General features: G+C 33.9%; 1 protein-coding gene across 2 annotated transcripts in view; it reads left to right on the plus strand.

Moving 5' to 3' along the window:
* The window catches only part of PDE4D_1 (cAMP-specific 3',5'-cyclic phosphodiesterase 4D), a gene marked incomplete at its 5' end in the record, with an annotated part of 193,579 nt that overhangs the window by 100,462 nt on the left and 69,124 nt on the right, over positions 1-23,993 (plus strand). For both annotated transcript variants that reach the window (XM_051216755.1, XM_051216756.1), the window contains one exon: positions 16,944-17,126. In XM_051216755.1, the coding sequence (XP_051065363.1) occupies positions 16,944-17,126 (183 nt within the window). The remainder of the gene's footprint in view (positions 1-16,943; positions 17,127-23,993) is intronic.

The raw sequence follows: 23,993 nt of genomic DNA on the forward strand, positions 1-23,993 counted from the left end.
CCAGGTAGGTGAATAAGTTTAATGACAGAGGTCAAACATATAAATGATAAATTAAAATCAGTAGGGGTTCTTTTGCGGAGATTGTAGTAATTCCATGAATCATGAAACCATCATTGAAAACCTGGTAGCACTGGACGGCCGTCTCGTTCTAGTACGATATTCCTCATCAGTACGCGTCCGCGATCCCGCTCGCGCGTAAAACTGAAGATCTTGGGTTTGAATCCCGCGAGCAGGATTGTAGATGCGCACTGCTGAGGAGTCCCATATTAGGACAAAATGGCCGTCCAGTGCTTCCAGATAAATTAAAAATAAAAATCTGACCTAAAAAAGTTCAAAGCGTTCAGGTGTCCAAACTAAGTTTAAATTTAGTAGTCTGAAAACAATTTCACCTTATTCCACAAGCTAGTGTCTATCTGGACTCAGTAGATAAGTGGATAATGTGATGGCACTTGAATCGAACGTTACTAGGTCTGAATCCCTAAAGGAACATGAACTCTGGGTTGCACGTACTCCCAGTTGACGAGTCCCAGACAGAACGAGTGGTTAAGTGCTCGCGCGCGAAATCAGTAGGACCTGGGTTCGAGTCTCGCAGGGTGTGAGGTCGCGGATGCGCACTGTTGAGGAGTCCCGCGATAGGACGAAACATCCGTCCAGTGCTTTCAGGTTTTTCATGGTAGTCTAGCTTTAACTGACTCATGATCTTAACCATTGATATTAGTTGTTTTGTTCGTTTTGTTTTTTGCACTTATTAGAAAGTAAAAATTTCAAATCATAGTTAATCAAAGTATTATGGGGATCAATAATAAAAAAATAATGAGGAATGTTTGTAAAAGTCAACCAAACTAAATTTAATGCCAATAGTTGAAATCATGAGTCAATTTAGGCTAGATCACCATGGAAAACGTGGAAGGTTGAAATTTCTAAAAATCTCCACAAAACTCCTCATAAACTAAACGTCTTAAAGATTTTGAGAATAAAGGAAGAAAGAGAGAAAGAAAGAAAGAAAGAAAGAAAGAAAGGGTAGAACATCAGTGATTCGATTAGTGTACTAGTGTCAAATAAGCCCCCAACTCTTTTCTTTTATGTATAAATTGTGTACGAGCTATCAAATGGTGGCTGCACCTATATATAACATAGAAGTTATTCATTATTTTGTTCATTTATCATTAGGGAAGACAGTACTAAGATTTGTTGAGCGACCTCTATATTAGTACTACTTTAAACAGCACTACCATATTATCATCTAATTCATCATAAATCTGTGAAGATTTCCACAAAACTTCATTGATTTCATACAATAATGAATATAGTCAGTAGTTATGCTCAAATCTTTCATTTTGTTATTGTTATTTTCTACAAGAAACAAAAATGACCCCTTTTTTTATTGTTTTTCCGTTGTTTATGACTTTAGTAATTATAACATAAATAAAACTGTTCCAGTGTTTGCTTTCTTAGTTCCTCATTTGATTTATCATGAGAATCAAATAGAACTTTTTCACAGTTGAATGCATAAGTCGATATAAACTAAACTATGATTGAAAACTTGGAAGCATTCAACAGACGTTTTGTCCTAGTATGGGACCCCTCAGCAATGTACATACAGTATTTCGCATTCGGGACTTAAATACAAGATCTTCATTCTCGCATATGAACGCTTAACCTCTAAATTACTGATTCAGCATTTAACGGTATCCCATACTAGGATGAAATAGCTATCCATTACTTCTAGATTTTCAATGATGTTCTAGATTAGATTGAATCGTGAATTCAACTGTGAATATACTATAATCTCCACAAATTCCTATACTGATAAAAATGGTTTTGTTGTGGATTTAAGTCCCGCTAGTTATCACGTAATTTATTCACTCTTGTACTGTACTAAACCAATAACGTCTGACGGGTCTGATCAGCCTAGCGTCCTTATTAGTTCTTTGTTCACCTATCCCATCCAGTTGAGTTCAGAACACCATTAACAGCTTCCACTATTTGAATTATTTATTTCAGAAATACCTGCTTTATATACAAGCCAACCACATTACATCACAACATAAATAAGAAATAACACTTGTACAAGATTAAACTAAAAAGTGGATGTGAACGTGGGAGACGGTAATCGAATAATTGAGTATAACTTAAGAACAGTAAATCGTACACTAATAATCTATAGGTCAAAATGAAGCTTATAATAAGAGGAATATAGACATAATCCAGTTACTGAACAGTTATACAATAGGAATATTGTTATGATTTTATGTCCGGCTTTTTATCACGTGATTTATCCATCAATCAAAATACGACCTATACAATCTTCGCACTATGCCAAACCAATGACGTTCAACCGGTATGAGCAGTCTAGCATCCTTATTGGTCCTATGTCCTCCTAGCTCGTCCACTTGAGTCCAGAACAACAATACCAGCTTCTGCAATATCAGTCGAATCGAATCGTTTATTTCAGACATACTCGGTTTATATATTAATCAGACAGACCACAACGTACCATAAAATAGAAAATAACATGTGTACACAAATAAGCCAAAAAGTGGCTGTGAGCGAGGGGGACAGTAATTAATAGACTGAGCATAGCTTAAGAACCGTAAATCGTACAATAATAAATTATAGGTCAAAATAAAGCTTATAACAAGAGGAATATAAATATACCTAATCTAGTTACTATATAGTTATGTAATACGAATGTATGTATACTACTAGTCCCGTAATTTAATCTTCACTAGGATATTACAGTTCATATTTTGTTTCTATTTTATTATTATTATTATTATTATTATTCTGATCTTAAATAGTCCATCTCGTAGAGTTTTGTAAAAACAAAAAACAAAAAAATAGTTTCTCCATGTATATAGTTCTCAGAATGACTTTCTTTAAAAACTTTCTCACTGGTATAGTTTGCATTTGATTCCCCAGTGTATTTGAGTAATAACTGAATAGATACACAGATGTACATAATATTGATTTGTGTCTGTGTGTATGTATGTATGTATGTATATAGTTTCTAGCTATGGTATATACATGTATGTTTTGGTATTTTTTTATTATGGATACAAAATTATCCATAGAAACAAATATATTTATATTAGAAGGGTTTTTGTGGACTTATGATCTAAACCACTGAAATAAATTTAGATTGAATTCTATTGTATTAGAGTAGGTTGTTTACAGTTCACTTGGATACATTTATATATACATACACATAGGTTATATGTTACCGAAAAGTACACTTTTTTTTAAATTTTTTTCTTTTTAGAAAAGAAATAACTAAATAAACTAGTTAAATGGGTTTCTTTTAATGTAGGTTAAAGTTTATTCTTTTTTTTATTGCCTGTAATAAAAATTAGAAAAAAAATAGGGAGCACAATAAAGGTTAAAACAGCATTGATGATGTAGTAATATGATAATCGAATCGAATAATTATATATATATATATATATATATATATATATATATATATATATATATATAGCCACGTCTTCCTGTATCTATCACTTCAACTGCTCCTGTGGAGCAAGTTCTATTGACAGATGTTCTAGGAACTTATATATACGGGTTCCTGAGCACCCCCCCTCAATGTGTTTAAGCATAGGTGTAGTCAAAACGGTTAAGAGCTCCATTTTAATCCATTTCATTCAGACGGGACATCCGCTCCCAAATGCCCTGGTATGGACGAGGGTGGGGAGAGTCAGCTCTCCCTCTCGAAATGCTCTCACACGGCCACGCGTATACAGCCTCTGCCAGGGAGTCCTACTCACTGCCTTCTCGTGGCGGGGGTGTTGTTTACGGAAATGAGAGGACGAAAAGCGAATATCCGGCGCTTTAACCGGATTCCAAATCAGTGGTGCACATGGGCTCTAGTATCCTGAAGGAACAAATGGCGTATGAACCAATTTTTGGTCACCGGCTTCCATGGGATTGCATCTCCTCACGATGCTCCACTGCCTTGTGGGTTAGAACTTTAGGTCAAAGGCTGGGGGTGTGGCCCCCTAAGAAAACCACCTGCTTCGGTCTGAGCGCCCGGGCAGTATCACAGCCCTCACACATATCGAATGAGATTTGTGTGGCGCATATGTATTTGGTGTCTCCTTATACCAATATCTATACGTTAAAATAAATAATAAATAAATAAAAAGACGGGACATCCAGTCAACATGGAGCAACCTTTCGCAATAATATATCGTGTTAATAGTAGTCTACCTAATTCCGTCAGATTGAGAATCTTGCAGACGATTGAAGCAATTGCTATTCGAATCCAAATGCTAAAGCTTTACATCCAATATTATATATATATATATATATATATATTCAGCCGCTCCTTTTACCCTAGTCAACTTCTGGCCTACCTAGTTAATAATCAATTTTATGAAATGGTGACGTAATGTGATTAATGTCCATTTTTATATCCTAAACTTATCCCCACATCTTACGATTGTCACTATTATTATTATTATTGCTAACCGTTTTGAGAAGTTTATTCAGCATTCACCCTCTGTCTACTATATCTGACCTAATTCATATTATGCTACATATTACATAATTTCTGATTTTTATCGCATTATTCTCTCCCCCTCTCACGCCATGTTGACCATATTTATTCTGATCATTATTTATCTCAGTAGTTGAGATCATAAGTCAATTGAAGCTAGACCATCATGGAAAACCTGGAAGCACTGGACGGCCGTTTCGTCCTATTATTTATCTCACAATTTCATTTCACTTATAAACTGATTCAGGTTGACAATTTCATATTAATCAGCCCCAACATTAACGAGTTGATTTGATTTTATATAACAAACAACAATTCTTGATTCACATGTGCTCTGCCTTGAATCTGGTCAATTTCATGAGCTATTTAGTTTGGATATGAAATCATTGTAGAGTACCTGATGAGAAATTCATTGAAATGAATATTCTTCATTCATATCATTGTGTTTTGCATATATATATACTAACTACATACATTAATTGGAATGACATATGTACTGCAGAAATCCAGTCATAAGTTTATATCATAACTAATGAATTAAATTAAATAAGAAAGATTATTTCAGCAAAGAGTTTTGTTTTCGGCGAATTCATTTTCAAAGCTGAACAATCGCTAAGCTTTAAAAATGAATTCGCCGAAAACAGAACACTTCACTGAACTAATCTTTCTTATTTAATATCTTAATTGGTGTTTAATAATTTATTTATTATCGCCTGTTACTCCTAATAGAGCATAGGCCGCCGACCAGCATTCTCCAACCCACTCTGTCCTGGGCCTTCTTTTCTAGTTCCATCCAATTCATGTTCATTTTTCTCATGTCCATCTCCATTTCCCAGCGTAATGTGTTCTTTGGTCTCCCTCTTTTCCTTTGGCCTTGAGGATTCCATATGAGGGCTTGTCTTGTGACGCATCTTGTTTGATGTATTCCATTTAATTAAATTAAAGCTTAGATCATAGATCTAATATTTATTGATCAGTCAGAAATATTCAAGAACATTAAATAACTTGTCATTTATTCATAAGATATAATTCTTACCTTTAGTTTATGTGTAAATTAGGTTGTTTTCATCAAGTGCTGAATCATTGAAAGTTAAAATGTACTTGTAGTGAACAAGAACATAAATATGGACAGCCGAATGCATTTCAATACAAAATTATAGAGCCCTTTGATCAAATATGAAAAGCGTACATTCAATACTTTATTTACAAATACTCTATCACAATTGATTGATCACTGGGTGGTGATCAATGTCATGCTTGTCTAGTCCTTATTAGTGCAGATCGAATGCTATCGATCATGTTGTAATGTGGCCACCAGTCTAGGTGACTCGACACTGCGGGCACTATGTATTGAGATTTAGATGGTGGTTGGAGGTAGTCAACAGGGAACCCTGGACCCGGGTTTCGTGCTACTTGGCACTCGTCAGCACGGTGTACCTGTAATCTTGAGGGAACTGGTGCTCCCTGGCGGATTCGATCTCGTGTCACCCAGCTTCACAGTCAGAGACGTTATCACTGAGCTATCCGAGCCGTGACTAACCTCCTGTAGGACTGAGATGTAATCACAATTGATTGATCACTGGGTGGTGATCAATGTCATGCTTATCTAGTCCTTATTAGTGCAGATCGAATGGCTGACGAGTGCCAAGTAGCACGAAACCCGGGTCCAGGGTTTCCTGTTGACTACCTCCAACTACCATCTAAATCACAAATACTCTATAAATTGTCTCAACTTCCATTATTTCTTCATCTTTATAACAATGACTATCTGTTCTAGATCGCATTGATCCGATCTTCCCAACCTTCTATTGTCAAGACTTCCATTGCTAATTGGTGTTATATTCTACTTATATTTTTTGACATCAGTAACACACATTACTATTTCGAATTACACCATGAAAACTGTTGATCTATTTTGGAGAGAAGATACATCATACTTTAGTAATTCTCCACATTACTTGATTGTTTATTAGTAAATAATATTATTTCTCCTAATTATTTAATTTTATGGGCTTCTATCAGTTAAATTGTTGTATGATGGTTCGACTAAGTCAACATTGCTCCGAATATTGTTTGAATTGAGTTTTTAGAGGCATTGTCTGTTGTTTTCAAATATCTAACAAGTTACTCCATAGCTGTTATTTTGTCCTGATATGGAATTCCTCTAAATTATGCATTGACGACTTGATCCAGGGTCAAATACAAGAACTGAACAACTCTCCATATGTACTTAGACTTAGTTAAGATATCTAACTTACAAATTCATACTGATGCGAACTATCACCCAATGATATTAAGAAGATAACTGTCCCATACTTCATGTAGTTGAATTCCATTGATTACACCTATTTGTTAGAATTCTAGAGATTACCTATCAAAATTAAGAAATATGAAGAATTTCTATTTATCTGTTTAAATTAGATACTTCCTCAATACTTAACATTCAAAATTGCGAATGTATAACAAACACTAATAAACTGTATATACATATACACATATATATGATATTGTAGCGAACAAGTAGTGCATGGATGACAGCTGACAGATGCATTCCAAGTAAGGACAGGATTCAAACAAGGTTGTCTACTTCCTGCCATCCTCTTTCTACTGGTGGTCGACTGAATTATGAAGACCTCGACATCTGAGGGAAAACACGGAATACAATGGACAGCTCAGAATCAATTAGAAGATTTGGACTTCGCGGATGACCTAGCACTCCTATCGCATACACACGAACAAGTGCGGATAAAGATAGCCAGTGTAGCAGCAGTCTCTGCATCAGTAGGCCTCAACATACACAAGGGGAAGACCAAGATCCTCAAATACAACACGGAGAACAGCAATTCAGTCACTCTTGATGGAGAAACTCTGGAAGATGTCGAATCTTTCGCATACCTGGGAAGCACCATCAATGAACAAGGAGGTTCAGATGCAGACGTAAAGGCGAGGATTGGCGAAGCAAGGACATCATTCCTACAATTGAAGAATATATGAAACTCAAAACAACTTTCAATCAATATCAAAGTCACAATCTTCAATAAGAACATCAAGACAGTTCTGCCGTACGGAGCTGAGACTTGGAGAACTACTACAACCATCATCAAGAAGGTACAAGTATTGAAAAATAGTTCTCTACGCAAGATACTCAACATCGATTGGACGAATACCATCACTAACAGCCTACTGTGGGAGAGAACGAACCAGCTTCCAGGTAAAGACGAAATTAGGAAAAGACTATGGAAATAGATATGAAATACATTATGCAAATCATCAAACTGCATCACGAGGCAAGCTCTAACTTGGAATCCTAAAGGGAAGCGGAAAAGTGGAAGGCCAAAGAACACATTAGGTCGGGAAATAGAATCAGATATGAAAAGGACGGGTAACAACTGGAAAGAGCTGGAAAGGATCGCCTAGAACAGGACTAGATGAAAAATGCTTGTGAGCGGCCTATGCTCCTTCATGAGGAGTAACAGACGTGAGTAAGTAACTAAGTAAGTGAACAAGAAGGCCAGCGGGGGACAATCGAACACACTCAACAGAGCATTACAGAACTTGTTAATAAAATCCAACAACCATATAGTAAATGTTTAATTTGCAAAATGTCCATCAGTTGTTTCATAATGACTCAGACTTCATTGTTCTTGCATTTTCATACAAATTGCATCGTGTTTCGATTCTTTACTGTTCGATCCTCTTGTCTCTCTACTGCCAGACATTCTGTTCATGACTGGCACCATCTACTACTTATGTCGATATAAGTAGAACACACACTACAACATAACTGGTCAACATACAATACATGTATATATATATATATATATATATATATATATATATATATATAAGTTCTTTTTCTTCATTTCATTCAATCTATTGAAGTAAACTAATATAAAGAATAATGAAATGGAAACAGTTGACTGAACATTTATACATTTACATTCTATGTGTTTAGTTTTTTCTTCTTCTTCTTCTTCTTCTTCTTCTTTCACTCATCTAAACCCAAGATAAAAAGTAAACTAAAGTAATAATCATTCAATAAATTAATTTTCTTTCTAATAAACAAAAATAAATCACATGTACTAATCATTGAATTAGTTTTTCTTATTGATTAACTAAGTAAATATTACCGAAAAAAAAGAAGAATCAAAAGAAAAGAAAAGTAAAGTAAAGAAAAGAAAAAAGTAAAGAAAAGAAAAGCAAGAGAAAAATGAAGTAAAGAAAAGTAACAAAAAACTGAATATGAAATTTTGGCATCTCAAAATGAAAACTATTCATGAATAAGTTTATAGATAAATGAAAAGTAGTATAATTCATCAACAAGAAATGAATAAAATGAAATATATATCTTTGTTTGTTTTGTATTTTTAAAAACAGGCATTTAAGAATTTTCTACAAAAAAACCAATTAACAAATGAGATTCATTGTAAGATGATTGAATAAATTAGTAGATTGGTTGAAGTTAAGCATTAACACTATTGGATACTGACTGGATTAATAGTTGAGATGATAAATGTACACGCATGAGATTGATAGATCTTCAGTTTGAATTTCAAGAGATGGGATCCTAGATTTGTACTGCAGAGGAGGAGTCCTACAATAGGACAAAACGGTTGTTCAATGCTCCCAGGTTTTCCATAGTGAATCTAGCTTCAGTTGATTCATGAATAGTAATGATAAAAATTCCTATCGTGAGATTAAAACCTAAAACAAATAAATTCACTTGATGTTGTTTTAATTGTATCTTCTTAGCAGGTACATTCAGTTGACGAGTCCGAAATAGGACGAAACGTGCGTTCTGCAATCCATTGCTAGCCACTATTTATCTTTGCAAAACAAATAAAGCTTGAAACAAAAGTAATGATAATATTTATAGAATATGTATAATAGCGAATTCTCAGCAACAAAAAAAGAAAATACGCTTTTTCGAATTACCGATGATGTGTTAGATAAGAAAATGAAAATGAACAATCCATTCATATTACCCATTGTACAGAGTATGGACTAATTAGAAAGATCACATCTGATACAAAAAGCTTAAATCTGATCACTTCATGAATCTTAAACTGTGAACAAATAAAAGAGTAGTGATAAAAATAGCTGAACCTTAAATTCAAAGTTTCCTTGATGATATAACCATGTAGATCTTTGGTATACAACAATTGAAGCATCCCTATACTGATAGTATTACACGAATTAACAAAAATATGATTTTAATAGTTGAATTCATGAGCCGATTTAATCTAGTCAACCAATGAAAACCTAGAAGTACTAGACAGCTGTTTCGTCTTAGTATGGGACTTCTCAGCAGTAGACATCCACGATTCCGCACGTCAGACTTGAATTCAAAACCTTCGGTTTTGCGCGTAAACGCCCAACGTCTAGACCATTGAGCCGGAATCCAACAATTTTAATGTCTCTACCACACACAGATTGAACTCCACAAATCTCCATTCTGACAAAAATATTACTGTTACTTCTGGAATTTCGTAGATATAGGTATTACATAATATTTAGGTGCAAAGATCAGTTTACCTTAAATTTTGAGAGAGTTCTATGATAAATACCGAATTTCGTAAAGTTTAGTGAGTTTATTATATGTCATTACAACTAGTCAGTTCTGATTCATTCGATTGCGGAACTCTAGGATGTTGATTTATTTGATACCATCTGACTTATTTGCTCAATGAAAATACATTAATGTTTTGGTGCGATTCTTATCATTATAGTTACCACAGTAACTAATGGAATCAAAACTAAATGTCGGTAAATAGATGGGATGTGTGTTAAACAAGCTATTTTCTTAAACTATGCATATGCATTTAATAACGATCTTATAATGTATTCATAGATTGTACAACTGAAAAACAATTATAAGCATCTTTGCTTATAATGGTTGTGACTTCAGGCAATTTTATCGTAATCTGAACAGGATGTACATATGCTAATAAGAGACTGATAAATTGTAGACCTAAAAATCATTGGGAAGATACAAACAACCAATAGAAAAATGAATTAAAATTTCCCCAGTCAGTTTCTAAAAATCCTTAAGTAAACTTGAAAAAAGAACATTGATACATCTACGGTTGTTTAGCAGTAAGCCATGGGTTTACGTATATCTACAAGGCATCATATTTTTGTAATTCACATCAATTGACTGAAACACTGAAAACTTTAATGACTCTCATTCATCTAACAACTATCAGGTACCATATAACTGTGTTTTGATGCTGTCAATTTACTGAATCCAACCAATCGAACCCAGGTTCTCCAGTCTCGCGCGCGAGCACTTAACCTCTAGACCATTGAGCCGACCAGTATCCAACGGTCCTAATGTCTAACTTCAACCAATCCACGAAATTAAACCACCGTCCATAGTAGTTACCAAGTATTTCCTTGTTTTTCATATCATAAAATCTTTAAAACAAAACCGGTATATAATAATAATATTAAATGATTCTAAAAAAGGTACTTTTATTAGATCATATGTTTAAATACGTAGAAAGATAACTGTATAACAAACAATTAGCTATAATATTAGAAGCGGTTTTTTGGATATTATAGCAATTTTATTAGTTGAGATCATGAATCGATTAAAGCTAGACCACCATGAAAAACCTGAAAGTACTGGATGGCAGTTTCGTTCTAGTGTAGGACTCCTCAACAGTGCACATCGACGACTCCGCCTCACCGGATCTGAACCCATGACCTAATGGTCTCTTGTGCAAACGTTTAACCTCTAGATCAATGAACCAGCCGCCATCCAACGGTGTTAATGTTTAACTTAATCTAATCCACAAAATTTTGAGACAAATCCATCATGATCTCAACTATTAAAATTAGTTAAAAAATCGATTGAGAATCATGTATGTTTTTCTCAACTTACTAAAAAGAGATAAATTACTTCTTTTTTTCTAGGTAGACTTTTTATTATTACACACTAGACCATCTGTCCAGTTATTTCCCTTCCTCATTCATTGATTTCAAACGGAAGCATACAATGAATAGAATAAATTATTTGGAACATACGATTACACATATACGTAGATATACACACTACTGAATCAGAGTAATAAATGACTTACAGTTACAGACATATATTATTCCGGTAACCATCTCAAAATGGTTTTCTGTGTATAAATGATTATGCATGTTTACGTAACTTTAATACTCACGCTTGACTAATTTCTTTATTATTATAAATACTAAACGTTACATTGATGAAACAGGATACACATGACTTAAATTCAATTGATATTGTTTATTGGAATGTTATTATTGATGTTTAGAACTGAAAGTGTCTATATGGATTCAATAGCTAAGTGGATAATGCAATGGCGTTTGAAGTAAACACTGCTAGGTTCAAATACCAGAGTGAACATCAACTCTAAGATGGTGGTATATACATTTGACGAATCCCAAATTGGATGAAATGCGCATCCTGGATTCTACTACTAGCCACTATCCATCTTTGCTTATAATATTATTACTATTCGATTACGTGAAAAACCGTCTCTTATTATGGTATTTGTATTAAAAAAATGTTTTCTCAAATTCAAAATCAAATATGTTAAAATGGTTTTATCGTTTACAGTTAGAGTTGTAATATGATATACCCTTATGGACTAGGATAATTTTACATTGGTTTTTAGGAGAACCAGACACCATCCAGACTTATACATGACAACCCAAACAGTACAGCTCAATCCCGTTTCCAGGAGAACCAGACACCGTATAAACATTAACGCTACAATCGGAATAGTACAGCTCAATCCTGTGGGGCAACCATACAGGTATTAAGCACCCTGGTCAACCAAAAAATGGTTTGATAGATGATTGGATTACAAATTGATAAGTTGACTGATGTTGACTGATGGTTACTATCCTTAGATGATATGATTCTAATAATTTTATACTGATCATAAAACATATTTATTTTATAGTGAATTTTAAGGGTTTATGATCAATCTGAAACTAAGATCAAATTAACTATGAATTGTTGATTGGATTTCAAGAATTCTTTTAAAGAGATTCATTGAGTTTCCTCTCCCCCCCCCGAAACTCCATATCAACAATTCGAGTCAAGTTCAATTTAAATACCTGACTGAATTGTTCACAATAACAATTGAGTTTCATTGTCAAACATTTAAATACAACTTTTGGAACGTTTCTTAATAGGCAATTTTATATACTTGTGTTATGTCTGTCAGTGTTATATCTGTGGAATGCTTGACAAATTTGTAATTAACACTAAAATCTGGGATTTGATGACATATATGGAGAAAAGTAAAGACTGGTTACATGAATTATTTTGACATTTCATATAAGTCAAAATGATGTATCCGTACACTATTTTTTATATGATTTATATAGTCAGATTAGCAGTTAGATTTTTATAATTTGATGAAATAGTATGGTGTGTGCTTGTTACTGATGTTGATAGATATAAGTAGTATGTATCATCAATTGGAAGTGGAATACCTGGTGGTAGAAGGCTAAGAAAATCGGAGGAAAGAGAATGCGAACAGAGAGTGACTGGTGTGGAAATGAAGGAATAATGAAGTTTGAGACAATTGATTAACATTTTGTAAATGAAGTATTTACTGTATGGTTCTTAGATTTTACTAAGATAATCTATAATTTTGTGTTCAAACATATTTGGTTGTCCCTCTTGGTGTTCTTGTTCACTACAGTAGTATTTAACATGAAATAACCAATGTGAGCACATATTTGCAGTGTCATGCTGATCGATTTTCACAGACAATTACTTATCTTTTTGTCCTTTTATATCTATATCGATCTAATGAATGAACAACCTGTTCTTCACCCTCTGATATTCCTATATAAAAAAGTTAAATAACCATCAAACAATTCCATAGTTTACATCAAGGAATGATATTAATTAGGCAAACATTAAAAACCTAAAAGCACTGGATATCTGTTTAGCTTTAGTATGGAACTTCTCAATAGTGTATATCCACGGCTTCAATATGGTTGAACCCAGGAACTTTATGCCTAGCATTGGATGCCTAACTTCTGAACCATTGAAGAGACATTCAATAGTTAACATGCATAACTTCTTAGAATGACCAAAGCTAAAAGATGTATCTGACATAAATCAGTGTTGATTTTCATACTGAAATTCAAGCCAAGTATTATTCACTTCAAGTAACAATTTGCTTTCCCCTGAGCTATTAAACTCAATTAGCTATTATTCAGACAATGCACACAGGATGCATATTTCTTGACAGAAATTATTGATTTCAATAGTTGAGATCATGAGTCAATTGAAGCTAGATCCCCATGGAAAATCTGGAATCACTGAACAACCATTTCATCGTAGTATGGGATTCCTCTGCAGTGCGCATGCACAGTGCAACTCAGGACCTATCGGTTTCGCGAGCGAACACTTAACCACTAGACCACTGAGCTGGCCGGCATCCAACGGTGTTAATGTCTACCTTCAATTAACCCACAAAATTGAGCCACTGTTCACCATTGTCATCAGTGAGTTACTATCTCACAACAGACCCGGTTGAACTCCACTAATCATCTATTCTCACTAGAACTCCAGGATACACCTCTTGAAGTCAGTCACTAGTGAACATGTGTTGATTAGTATCAAAGAGGTGATTTTGTGGATATTATAGTAATTTTAATAATTGAGATCATGAGTCCATTGAAACTAGACCACCATGAAAAACCTGGAAACACTGAACAACCTTTTCGTCCAATTGTAGAACTCCTTATCACTGTACATTGTTATATTTAACATTAACAACCGGTAAAATATAAACTCTTACATCTAATAACTATGTTCTTATTAACTTAAACAATATCTATTACACCATATGGTAATATAATATCTCTAATAACAAGTACATAATAAGGTATAACATTAATTGTTTTAATTCTCTATATAAAAAAAAGATTCACATTTTAAATAGATTGATCATTACAAACTTAATATACACAAATTAACTAAGTTCAAGAAAATATACAAGATACTGTTCTTTTCCACCACCACCCCCTCAACAACACACCACCTCACCCCACCCCACCCCAGCCCTAGTAACCATCTTTCATTTCAATCCTTATTATATAATATACAGTACAGAATTACATTTTGATTGTTTGTATTATATAAAAAGTTTTAAAGTGAATTCATTCACTAAAAAGAAAAATACAAAAACTAAAAAAAAGGAAATATAAAAGAAACTATTGAAACATCTGTTAGCTCAATCTTACCCTTATCCGTTGTCTATAAGAATAAAGTAAATTTGGAAAAACTATTCGAACATAAATAGTTGTACCGTAATACGGAATAATAATTATGCATATATATACATATATATAAAAGAAAATAAGACTGATGTGAGGTAATCATTGAAACTATATACACATCTTGACTTGTTCATATTACCAGGTTTGTTTTTAAGTTTTAGAATTTGTTCTCTTTTCTTTTTTTTCCTTTTGCTTTCTATCATATTATTTATTCAGATGTTAAGAATTACAGTCTAGTGGTTAAGTGTTCTCGCGTAAGACTGATAGATCTTGGATTGTAGATGTGCACTGTTAAGGAGGAGTCCTACAATAAGACGAAACCTCTGTCCAATACTTCCGGGCTTTCTATGGTGATCTAGGTTCAGTTAACTCATGATCTCAACTATTAAAATTATGCCAACATTTATGTAATCTCCAACGTTTATATATATACAAATCAATGGCTGCTTATCTATGATCACTTAGGTTTATGAATTATGAAATTCAACAATATACATAAACCTCCTTCGATAAAAACATACTTTTGATTGAGATGATGAACCGATTGATGTTAGACCACCACCTTTGGAGACCTGGAAGCACTGCATGGCCGTTCCGTCCTATTGTGGGACTCCTCAGCAGTGCGCATCCACGACCCCGCTCGCGGGATTCGAACCCAGGGCTTTCGGTTTCGCGCGCGAACGCTTAACCAACTGGACCACTGAGCCGGCATCCATTGGTGATAGTGTCTAACATCAACCAATCCACGAAATTGCGTGACCAACTTCCATTGTACTGAGGTAGATACCTGTCTCTACCCGACATGGATTAGCTCCACTGATCGGTTCATGATCTCAATCAAAAACTTAATAATCTCCACAACCCCTATACTAGTAAAAAACATACTTTATTGATCAGACGTTTACAATTATTTTGAAGCACATACATCAGAAGAATTCACATCAATCCATAAAAATCTGAATTCAAAATATAAAATTTTATGTTTCAGTTAGTTTAAAATGAAACAAGGTTAAATTGAACCATTCAGTGAAATTTATAAAGAAAACAATAGATTTCACCTTTAACATTGTTCATAATACAGATTGTATCTTTCCTCAAACATCACAAATGTTCAACTAATTAGTTCTTTTAAATAAAGTTTTTTTCAAAACTTATATCCTTATGCCCGATCAATTACATCACGTGACAGGACATCCAATTAGTGATACCGACTTACACGACCAAAAAATAGTGACATGTAAACTTTTACGAGCAGCCTAGAGCCTAGGCTCTTAATAGCCTCTCTCCTAACTAAACTGGTTTAATCCAGAACGCCAATCTCAGCCTACACGATGCAAACCACATATTTCAGACATATTGGATTTATATGCAAACAAATCAAATCGCATCACCGAGAATAACAACTATACAAGATCAAGCCAGATATTGACTGTGATTGTGATAGACTATTACTAATAAATTGGGAACAATAATTAATAGGTCACATAAAAGCTTATAATAAAAGGAATATAAACACACATATAGTATAGTTACTTAAAAGTCATACAACAAGAACATACGTATAGTATTAGTCTATAACTAATTTCTAACGGTTACCATTCATTTATTCTGGTCCGGATATAACAACTTCAATGACTATCTATCTAATTTCTGCTCTTACTAAACCAAAACATTATTTTCCTTTTTTGAATTAGTTAGTTGCTGATATAAGTCAAATTCTCATAGTGAAAGTGTTAAATAATTCTAATACGACAATTATTTTGCGTTGTTATATTGAATTCATCTCAAAGTTTCGGTACTTCATTATTTCACTGAATGGATTATACGCGTAATTTATCATCCTAATATTTATTTAACTAGTATTTCTAAGTATATTATTGTATAGAGTTAACTACAGTCAAAAAGGCTAGAATACATACACACTTGATTGGTTATAAGCAACTCCTATGCATACCATAGTAGAGAAGATTTTATACTTCAATGAATTCCATGTGAAACAAATTCAACAAAAATTAAATTAGTCAAATGAAAAATTTTACAAATTTAAACAATCTATTTAAATAAATTAAAGTAGTTAAAATGTTCTTTTTAAAATAATTAACTCGTTTGTTCATTACACCTTAAGTCAACAAAAATGACTCTTGTTTCTATCATTTTTTATCAGCTTTGATGCAAGTGCTAATGACGAGCGTAAATTTCGACTTGAAGAGCATCGAGGTAGTAATTTAGTGTTGCAACATATCACTGGACGTCGTGGGTCATTTCTTTATAGACAAGAGACAAACTCTGGACATTCATATTATAGTTCAAGGCACGAATCAATCACCGGCGATGAAACAACTAGATAGTAAGTTCTTTTATCAGCCTAATCTGATTATTTTGTGCACAGATTTTTGGGAAAACTCACACAGTTTATCACCACCATTTCAATGTTCATATTAAGAGTTGATAGCTACTATTTGTAAATCATGGTTGATGAGGGAAGTTGCTTTACCTAACTATCGATAAATTACACATAAAGACAAATGTGAAAACAACCAAGTTGTTCAACTCAATGAAACAGTAACTTAGTTGTCGAGATTCATCGACTTAAACTACCATGTATTTGCAATGTAACAATTCTAGTGTTTCAATTTTATTGACCGGTCAATTCTTGTTGAGTGTAACTTACTACATAACAGCGACTCGAAAATTATATTTAGGAAGGTGGGAAAATTTTATAGGGTTCTGTCTGATCAAAAATATATTGTCCAGCACATATAGTTAAATAACTACCATCATCTAGTTTGTATGACCAGTATACTGTTTCCAAGATCTTGAATAAGGTATCTAACTTCTGGAAATCCAACTTTAAATAATTTTGGAGAAAATTAAGGCCACTTACAAGATATATTCGTCATTAAAACCCACTTCTAAATTATTAACAAGACTATAGGTATCATTTCCAAGGTTGCACTTGATAGTTTCAAATAAAGTGAGCATTGGGTAGAGAGTTAATAATATATCCCAATGTGACTTAACAAAATACATATTTCTTAATACCCTTAACATTTTAATTATCATAGAATATAGTTTGTTATAAATACGTGCTTCTGACGAATTTTTTGAATACAATCGCTTATCAGTTTTGTTAATGAAAGAACCTCTATTGAACTGCTTTAGATGTTTTTAATTTGCCATATTCTCATTTACAGCTCTCAAATTTATTTAAACTTTGTACACTTGATAGACACATTTTAGCATATAATTTTATACTACTGACAAAATGACTAGTAGCACTACGTTTTTGACAAAATATCTGCCTATGGATACAATACTGAATAATCAATTTATAACTGTTGTTCCATATTGATATAAATAAAAACAATCAGTAAATTTCTAGCTAATAATGCAATAGTTATTTCTGTTATATTCATCATAATACTGAAATATAGTTTTCGAAACTTGTACACAAAAATAACACTAATCGAGATGGTGGAGAAGATTTGTAGCTCAGGTGGATGATTTTGGTGGAGTTTTGTTCTCTGAGCTGGATGGTTTGGTCATGGAGCTTTCATCGTTCTTCTGGACGACATCATCAACACAAACTTCAAAACAGCTCAGAGAACAAAACTCCACCAAAATAACACTAATCAGAAGTGAAATATAAATAAGCAATAAATCATTGAAAACTTCTGACTAGCCAGCAATAATCGCTAACTGATGGAAAGCCGTTAATTAAATTCTAGACGGATTTCTACAGTCAACTAATGAACCATATCACAAGAAAAATTGTGGCAAACATAAAAGTTATAGACTTAATAATGAGTTCATTAGATCCCAGATTTTTAGTATTAAGAAAAGTTTACTAACACGTTAGAAGTGTAATTCGATTTAAAATCGTTTAGATTGGCTCGTTGATGATATATTTGATTGAAATTTGATCATTTGGGTTTGGCATATGAGGATCCCGTGAAGGTTCCCTCGATATAATCGTTATGATACAAGCAGCGAGATAATTCAAACAATTTCAAATTGAATTATATCTCTTATTTGTTGTGCTCAGTAGCTAAGTTGGAAAACACGATGACGTTTGAAACAAATAGTACTGGGTTTGAGTGTTGGAGTTTACATCAACTCTAGGAAGTAAGCACATGCAGTTAACATGTCCGAAATAGGATGAAACGCATATACTGGATTCTGCTGCTAACCACATTCCATCTAGTTTATATCAAAATAAGCATTTTCGACATAAAATGAATATAGTATAGGGACGAACATAAATAATTTCTGGAGTAACTGAGTGATTTGGAAACTAATTATGAGCAAATATACAAAGAACCTGTACAAATCAAAAGTATCTCTCAACAATAATAATGAAACTTGTTGAGGTTCAATTGTTTTAAGATGTTCAAAGGCATACTATCTGATCTTAATGTTATGGATAGATTGGTACAACTCCTCATCAATCTGAATGCGAGTGTATTCACTCTGATGGTGTCTTCCTGAATCTGTCTTACAGCTAGTAAATAGTTTTATTGGAAATTCTTCATTGCTTACTAAGAACTTTATTAACAAATTCACTAGAGAGTTAGAGAGATAGAGTTATAATAGAAACATTTTTGTCATCACAACAAAATGAAGGAGCCATTAGTAATTTTTTTTTATATATGTGTTAGAATTCCTTATTTCTCCAACTTACTTGTTACTCAGTCAAACAGTAATGAAATAAGTTACTATAAATGAAGTAAGCTAAAACAAAAACTGATTGATTCACATGTTATGTAAAGTCTAGATAGAAAAAAATGTTATCAGTATAGGGTTGTGGAGATTATTAACTTTGTGTTTGAGATCATGAACCGATTGATGTTAGACCACCATTGGAAACCTGGAAGTACTGGACGGCTATCCCGTCCCAGTATGGCACTCCTTAGCAGTGCGCACCCATGATCCCGCCCCCCTCGGGATTCAAACCCAGGACCTGTCGGTCTCGCGCGTGAACTCTTAACCTCCAGACCACTGAATCGACATTCAGCGGTGTTAATGTATAACATCAACCAATTCGCGTAATTGCGCGACCATCTTCCATTTTACTGAGGTAGATACCTGTCTCCACACGACACGGATTAGTTCCACTGGTCATGGCTTCTCATTAGAACTGTGAGAATTCACTCACAAAACTAATCATTGGTGAGCACATGGTAGGTTAGACATTCACACTACTAGATGCCGACTCAGTGGTCTAGAGGTTAAGTGTTCGTGAGAGACTGATAACACCTGGGTCCGAATCTCGCGGGGCAGGGTCGTGGATACGCACTTCTCATTAGTCCCCACAATAGAACGAAATGAACGTCCAGTACTTCCATATTTTCAATGGTGATCTAACATCAATCGTTTCATGATCTCAATCAATAAAAAAAGAGCAAGCAATATTGATCGATCACTGGGTGGCGATCAATGTCATGTATGTCAAGTTCTTCTTAATGCAGATGAAATGCTATCGATCATGTTGCAATGTGGCCACCAGTCTAGGTGACTCGACACTGCGGGCACTATATATTGAGATTAAATGGTGGTTGATGGTAGTCGACATTGATCGCCACACAGTGATCAATCAATTGTGACTGCATCTCAGTCCTACAGGAAGTCGGTCGCGGCTCGGATAGCTCAGGGGTAACGTCTCTGACTGTGAAGCTGGATGACACGAGGTCGAATCCTCCAGGGAGCACCAGTTCTCTCAAGATTACAGGTACATCTTGCTGACGAGTGCCAAGTAGCACGAAACCCGGGTCCAGGGTTTCATGTCGACTACCTCCAACCCCCATCTAAGAGCAAGTAATATGTTTGACTCTGTCATTTTTATTCTGAATTATAAACATTCTAATCACTCTATAATTACACATTCTACATGAAAAAAAAAATACAAAGTTCATTTATCTTAACTTTTTCTAATTGGTTCAATCCTACATAATACCTTTATAAACATTTTCCTTTGTCACCATTAGAAATTCACTATTCATTTAGAATACATTAAGAAAACAACAAATCTTATGATAAATAATTTGACCAATAGTACACACACGCACACAAATGCACACACACATACACATACATACATACATACAGTCAAAACATACAAATCAATATACTTTGTCTCAACTGCTACAAGCAAGTATCAGAATAAACAACATTACCTTGTTCATATTGATAGGATATCAAATTTGTTTCCTTCTTTCTTTCTTTGTTTTTCTCTTTTTTTTGTTTTTTTCGTTTTAAATAGAAATTGATTTATTTTCTTATTTTTATTTTTATGATTTTCAAATTTTCATTTTTTTTTCTTTATTAGTTTTCTTAGTTGATTGACTGTTTGTCATAGGGAAATTTCCCCAACTACATATATTTATGTAGCTATGAAATCTTTGTTTTAGTTTCATAAATTTACCCAGATGACATTTGGAAATATTGATTCATATATGTGATAGATTTGACATTTTTTTTGTATTTTTTCCATATCTCCCCCCCCCACTTATGTTTAATCTAAATTATATCTATACGGATATGAATATCGAAATTTCGAGAAATATTCGATAAAGAATTGATTATTTTTTTTCTTGAAAAGAGAAAAGAAAAAGAAAAAAACTAAAAAGTAACACTGAATAACTAAGTAGGTTGGATTAGAACTTTCTGATTAGCGTTTTTGTTTTTTTTAGCGAGTTAGTTTTCTATGAGATGGGGTCAGTAACCCCATGATCAAAATTCCTCCTTTATTCAGGCTTGGGAATAGCGATAGGCGGAGCTTATTAGATTAGAGTGTGCCCAATAATTTATAGACTTTAATATTAAATATTATACATGAATAATCAATGATTATTAGTGAATGTTATGTTTGTTTAGGTTTCATTTATTTATTTATTTAAACACATAAACATTAGTACAAGGAGGCACTAAACAGATATGTACCACATAAATCATTCGATTTGTGTGAGGGCTGAGATACTGCCCGGATGCCCAGACCGAAGCAGGTGGTTTTCATAGCGGGCCACACTCCGAGCCTTGTACCTAAAGGTCTGACCCACAAGGCAATGGAGCATCGTGAGGAGATGAAGTCCTATGGTAGCCGGTGACTAACGATTGGTTCACACGCCATTTGTTCCCGCAGGATACTAGAGCCCATGTGCACCATTGATTTGGTTTGGGATCCGGTTAAAGCGCCGGATATTCGCTTTTCGTCCTCTCATTTCCGTAAACAACACCCCCGCCACGAGAAGGCAGTGAGTAGAACTTCCTTGGCAGAGGCTGTATACGCGTGGCCATGTGAGAGCATTTCGAGAGAAAGGGCGGGCCCACCCCACTCTCGGTCATACCAGGGCATTTGGGGTTTTTAGTTCTGACCGACTATTTTATAATTTATCTATTAGTTTAATTGACTCAATATTGCGTGAACTAAATCTTAGTGTATGTTGACAATTGAATGAAATCTATATGAAACTCTGAATTCGAATTTCATAAAAGTTATCAGAAAGAGGTTTCATGGATATTATGATAACTTAATAGTTGGAATCATAAGTCAATTGAAGCTAGACCACCATAGAAAACCTAAAAGTACTGGATGGCTGTTTCATCCTAGTATGGGACTCCTCAACAGTGCTCATCCATGATCACGACCCGCGGGGTTCGAATCCAGGACCTAATGATCTAGAGAGCAAACACTTAACATCTAGACCACGGAGACGACATCCAACGGTGTTATCGTCTAGCTTCGACCGATCCACGGAAATGAGCCAACGTCCATGGTAGTCAAAACACATTAACAAGACGAATCTGTAGTCTTAGAAAGAATTAATATTTCCCATAGGATTTAAACCTACATCACTTAATCTCACAATCAGAAACGTTAGCATTAAGTTTAGTGAAGTCATCACTTCTTGTGATAATGATGGACATGTAATGAATTCTCATGGGATGCATCAAAATTTCCATCGTGTCATACTGATAAAAAAAAACTTAAATTTAAGGCTTCTTTTTTCGTACACTGAATGAAATTCCCTACACTAATTACTCAAATAATAATTACTATATTGAGTTAACATATCTTGTGTACACGTTTAACATATAAACTGAGTATCGTGTAATAATTGTTAACTACTAGAATACCAATAATTTAACACCTCGAAACGAGTAATATAACCTTGCTCCTCTGATATATAAAATGCTACATTTAAGCGACAGAACACTTAGTAAATTCAAGTGATCCAGATTGAATGACAAAACAACAAACAAGATACTACCTCACTTAAATTTTTGATCGGTTCAGCGCTTAAAATGAGATACTAGAACATTTCTATTCCCTAATAGTGATGTATTAATTTGAATTGATCATACTATAGTGCAAAATAATAAATGTAAGCTAAAAGCGTGTTTGATGATATGATTTTCATGTCAATAGCGAAATAGATATTACTGATCAGTTAAACATTGACGAAAGAGTATTTTGTATTTTCGTTGCCTACATCTTAATATTAAACATTAAAACTCATCGAGAGCTTTAGGTGAGAAGCATTTAGTTATTTACAAAAATAATACTTCACTTTTATTAATGATCTAAATAATTCTCCAATTTGTCACAATATACATCAGTACTTGGATTATCGGTATTCATAATTTAAGTCTATAAAGTCAATATTTCGTTGGATATTATAAACAAAACATTATCAAATAGAAATATATCATATCTGAAGGGGTTTTTGTGAATATTATAATTTTAATAGTTGAGATCATGAATCATTTGAAGCTAGACCATCATGGAAAACCTGTTTTGGGACTCCTCCGTGGAAGTGCGCATCCACCATCCCACCCAGCGAGTTTCGAACCTAGGACCTACTAGTCTCTCGCGCGCGAGTAATTAACCTGTAGACCACTGAGCCAGCCGTCATCCAACTGTATTAATATCTAACTTCAACTAATCCACAAAATTGAGCGACAAATCTATCTATCCATCTGTTTCTCTGTTCACTGTAACAATAATTTAACTTATGATTGTGAATTATTTTATTACCTGTAAACTAACAATGAATATTAAGTGACTTCTATAAAAAAAGGAAAAATTTTTAATTACTCACTTATAAAACATCAATTTATTTTAAACTTGACTCACCACTGAAATCTTCTACCTTCTACCCTCCCCCCCAACACACACACACCCCTGAGGAAGAAATCGATGTTTTCTCCCTCTTTT

Source organism: Schistosoma haematobium, chromosome 6, assembly GCF_000699445.3.
Source record: "Schistosoma haematobium chromosome 6, whole genome shotgun sequence".
NCBI lineage: Eukaryota > Metazoa > Platyhelminthes > Trematoda > Strigeidida > Schistosomatidae > Schistosoma > Schistosoma haematobium.